Source organism: Arachis ipaensis, chromosome B7, assembly GCF_059453495.1.
Source record: "Arachis ipaensis isolate K30076 ecotype BB chromosome B7, ASM5945349v1, whole genome shotgun sequence".
Taxonomy (NCBI): Eukaryota; Viridiplantae; Streptophyta; class Magnoliopsida; order Fabales; family Fabaceae; genus Arachis; species Arachis ipaensis.
The window spans coordinates 143,230,858-143,236,050 of record NC_142442.1 but is presented as its reverse complement, the minus strand read 5'-3'; the positions used below and the strand labels follow the sequence as shown (position 1 = coordinate 143,236,050).

Sequence of the window (5,193 nt, the reverse complement as noted above, 5' to 3'; positions counted from 1 at the left end):
CTAACCCATCTTTTTTAGCGGGTTTAGCGAAGCGACCCGACGGATTTAACCCGTTTTGCCACCCCTATAATATGAATAAATATTAAAAAATATTAAAATTAAAGGATAACAGATATTGCTACTATTACTTTTGATAATATCATCCAGACATGATTTTTTGCATTATATATTTACATGAATTTGTAAAGAAAAAATTAATATTATCAAGTAAAAATATCAGTTTTTAGTTTAAAAATAAAAAATAAAGGATTAAACTCATAAAATGTATAGAATAGTCTTGTAATCTTGTTCGCTCCACATCATCATTAGGTTTCTATATTTATTAGTATACATGATCTATTATGTATTTTAACAGAATAAAAGTGAAGATAATAGTAAAACACTTTTAAAATATTTTAACCAAAAATATTTTAATCAAAACTAGTTTTATAAAAAAAAATTAATACTTGTAAACGCTAATCTAACCAAGTACACACGGCATGTTTCATATGGTTGACGCAATACTTGAAGAGAGCAAAATATCATGTGTTTTTTTTTTTTTTTTTTTTGGTCAAGTCCCCTTACACACTATCATGTGTTGTCTTTAGCGCAACACAGCATAATGTTGCGTTGAACTCTTCCCATAAAAAGATAATTAACAAGTGTTGAAGCCTCTTATAAAGGAATCTGGCCCATCAAGGCCCAATATCTATGAAACAACAATTGCAAAAGTACTTGCTAAAGAGATTCCAAAAAAGAAAATAGAGAGATATATAGTTGATCCTAGATTTTGTATTCCATGAAAATCCACTAATTATGGACAAAAAATTCCACTAATAAGAAGTCTTCAAATTAAAATGTAGTTTTATTACTTACCAAAAAAAAAAAAAATGTAATTTTATCAACCAAGTTGGGTTGGTTTTAATAGTTAGTTCACTAATCCACTTAAAATATTCGTACAGAGCTACAATTTTCTTATCAACTTCGCTCATCTCACTGTGCTTAGGCCGTGTGATGAAATATATAGTGCTGAAAAGTGAATGAATGCTTGCTATAACAAAGTTAATGATACTATGGTAAGAAATGTTATCGATATTGGGATCATATAAATTTGGGAGGCACCATTGTGAGGTCTTGTAGGAGGAGCTCCATTATGTATGGGAAGAACATTGTTTTTTGGAAGTGAAGTGGGTACGAATTGAAGAAATGCATCAGCCATTACCTGCCCAAGATGAACTTGGGCCTGGGTGGTAAGGTGAAGCCCATCAGGCCCAAGGGGCAAGCCCTTTGCGTCGACAGTTCTCAAGTTGAGGAGGTCCATATCAAGCTGAGCTTCTCTTACTGTCTCTATGTAAGGGCCTTCTCCAGATGCCAAAGCTACCTGCAATCGCAAATGGGAATGCTGAGTGCACGAACTTCGATCAATTCATACCCCCAAAAAGTGAAGAAAATGATATTCCATCAGACTAATAACAAGTGAGTATGGTAATTGATAACGACGATTCCTTGGCCTTAGAGTAATCAGAAAGGCTAAATTAACTTTATTGAATGTAATGTAAACTTTATTCAATAACAATAATATTTAAGAGACAATAAAAAATTAACTCAAAATTATTTTATTTAATATTTATTAATTATTGTTAAAATAATTATATAATTTTAAATATAATAAATATATAATTATAAATATTATATATATAAAATTATGAATATTATTATATAAAATAATTTTAAATATTACCTTCTTAATATTACTGTTTGAAAAATTACTATTCATAGACATTTTCTTTATATAATCATTAATTAATATAGCTTAAATACTTTAGATTTCTTAAAGAAATAAAAACGTTGCATAAACTGTGAGGAAAAAAGAAATAACCGGAGCATATTATAAATTGGATAAGAAGGTTTTGGATCGGTGGAGGAAATGACTGGTACTAAATTTGGTACTAAAATATGAATATAAGTCCTAACCATATATATACGAACCGAATTTAACATAAGTTATAATTAAATATGCAATTTTATAGTTACACGCGGTCTTAGACTTGCAGATTAAAGGCTTAAATAAATAGCATGTTGACAAAAAATATAGACATGCAGATTAAAGGCTTAAATAAATAACATGCTGACAAAAAATAAAAAAAATGATGTTAAGAAATTAATTTTTTTAATTAATACTAATTAACTTTTTAATTTTTAATTTTAAATTTTAAAAAAATAATATTTTTATAATTAAAAAAATTAATTAATTAATATTAACTAACTAACAATTATTTCAAATACTTTCTTAAGGAATAAAAAAAAGCGCACCCACCGGTAGGGATGTAAATATATATATATCATTGACTAAGTGCCTATTATAGCACGGGGGAGTTATTTGGAGGTTGAAACTTGGTCAATCTTGGTTGGAGTATGTCAATCTCATGAATGTTGAGTAAATGTACAAACACTACTATATGTACCGGATTACTAGGGAAGGGGAAAAATGATGCAAGAGATAACGTAAAGCACCACCTAACTATTAGTACTTGGAATGCCCTTCATAAAATAGAGGAGTATTTTTTAGGAATATTTTTAAATAGATAATAAAAATATTAAACAATATAAATAATAAATATATCGAATATTTAATTTATTAGGTGTACGAATGATTATAATTTAGAGTATAGTATATTTTTATTTTATTTGACCAATTTTAAAATCTATTATTTAAATTATTCATAAAAATCATTATCTACCTAACCATGTTCATATTTTTTTCTGTACAAGTCACTTTCTAATTAATTATTTGTCCTACATTCATTGACAAAAGGACCCTAACAAACAATTTACTATTGAAAAAGAAAAAGAAAAAGAAAAGGTACCTGAACTATAGGAAGCAATGGAGAGTTAAGATCAGCACGAAGATCCAAGAAAAACTTGCCAAGTCTTGTTCGATAAGATTGCGCATCACTGAGAAGCAAAGTATCAGACTCACCTTGATACCAAAGCAGAGCTTGAAGGCCACCACCACCTTGCAACGAAGCCTTAACCCTCTTCATCATGCGCGTGTAGTGCACTTTCCCGCGTTCCCACTCGCTTATGTTTGTGCCTCCGATTGCACATGGCACCAAACCCACCACACCGAAACCCGGTCGCTTCTCCAAGATCGTGTTCGCGAACGCCATCCCCGGTCCAACTCCATTCGTCTTCGTCACATCGATGTCCGCGTGGAGTGGCTCTTCCGCTTCCACCCATTCCAGCTTCGCGTTCAGCCGCAAAATCGACGCCTTCGGTTGGCTCTCCGGCGGAACCACACCGTCCCATGTTGCCGTTGTTTCACTGACTCCACCTCGTCCTGCCATGTTGCTCTGTCCCGCAAGTATGAATATGTTGTTGTACTGCTCCGACCTCACCTGCCATGGTTGAATCGCAAACACAAACAGCAATGGCAACAGGGAAGCCATTATTGGGTTGAACTTGAAGATGGTGGAGACAATAGACACTGCTTTTCCCACGCCTCTCTGTGATTTCATTTCTTTTATTTATATATGCGCATATCTAAAGCACAACAGCAATTCCTTAATTACTCCTAAGATACTTCTTTATCCTTAATTATAATAATTATTATATTTGCAACTTGTGTAAGAAGCATCCCCTTGGTCTACTTTTCCAACAATTTATTAGGGAAAAAAGAGAGACTAACCTCTTGAACCAGTACATTTACACATAATTGGTTACTCTTTCCTTTTTTTTAGTTCATCATCATCTATTTGGGGATCTCAATTGTTTGTATTTTTTAAGTCAATACACCTAGACAAGGATACCCAACAACCAGGAAAAATAAAAATGAAAACTCATGGAAGTAACTACTTTAATTATAAACTATAATCTACCGTGTTTTTGACGACTTCTTAGTTTATGTTGAATAGTCAATCTGCAAGTCTTATAATAGATTGGAGGAGACTTGGAGTTTAGTACTGAAAATGAAAGTTAATTGGACCAATAATTTTTTTACAACATATTGAATTATTACGAAATAGTGGTTTTTTTTGGTTGATAACAGTATTACGAAAATATAATTTTTTTAAAATTATATTAATTTTGTTCTGATATTATATATTATTATATTATATTATGTCACAACAAATTTATAAACTCAAATTACTTTTATAAAAATATCGTAAGCGTCGGTTAAGAAGATTAAGATTTTCATAGATAAAAAATTAAATAATAAATTTTTTAGTTATTATTTTTACATAAAAGTTTAATTTTTTACTAATAATTAATTTTAACAGTCATGATCTAAAATTCAAAAGAAGTTAATATGTATATTTTTATATTTGATTAGGTATTAAATCTATTATACAAATAAAAATAATTAATTTTTATGCTTATTATTTAAAATGATATTTTTACTCTCTATCTCTATATATAAAAATATAATTATATATTAGTATAAAAAATTTTATATTGATAGTTATAAAATTAATTAAATTTTTTTTAAAACAATTGAATCTTAATTCTAATTATTAATCATAATATTAGTATTTTTTTAAATTATATATAATAAATATTTGAAAAAAAAATACAGATTAAAAAAATAAATGGTAAAAATTTAAAACTAAACAAAAAACTAAAAAAGTACGCATATAATAATAATAATAATAATAATAATAATAATAATAATAATAATAATAATAATAATAATTTATGTGAATAATATTATGAGATTATTTTTTAATTATATTTAATTATAAATTTAATATATTTTTTATAATTTTATGAATTTATTTGAATTATATTATTTTATTAATTTTATTTTTTGTAAAACAGAAATGTTGAATGAGATAAAGAATGAGAGAGAGAAATAGAAAAGAAGAAGAAGAAGGAGAGAGGGAAATTGTTAATTTTGGAAAGAAAGATTTTATTTTAATTATAATGAAAAAATATTTCATCATACATTTTGATTTGTCAAATTAGTAATATAAAATATACGTTATAAGTTATATATAGAATGGGAAGGATAAAGAAAAATAAAAAAGGAGAAAGATAGATAAAAGGATGAAAGAAAAGAATTTATTAATTTTAAAAAAAAATATTTCATTTCAATTTTAATAAAAATGTTACATGATACATTTTGGTTTATAAATTAGTTATATAATATATTTATAATTAGAGAATGTTATGTTAAATATTTTGATTGTCAAATTTATAATTAATTATTGATAA

At 27.6% G+C, this 5,193-nt stretch overlaps 1 protein-coding gene across 1 annotated transcript; it reads right to left on the bottom strand.

Annotated features, from left to right (window-relative positions):
- Positions 1 to 825: 825 nt before the first annotated feature.
- Positions 826 to 3,882, bottom strand: LOC107606392 (putative carbohydrate esterase At4g34215). Its single transcript, XM_016308460.3, has 2 exons — positions 2,847 to 3,882; positions 826 to 1,360 (listed from the first exon to the last, which is right to left on the bottom strand). The coding sequence occupies exons 1-2, from the start codon at positions 3,495 to 3,497 to the stop codon at positions 1,031 to 1,033; spliced, it is 981 nt and encodes a 326-aa protein (XP_016163946.1). The 5' UTR covers positions 3,498 to 3,882; the 3' UTR covers positions 826 to 1,030.
- Positions 3,883 to 5,193: the final 1,311 nt, after the last annotated feature.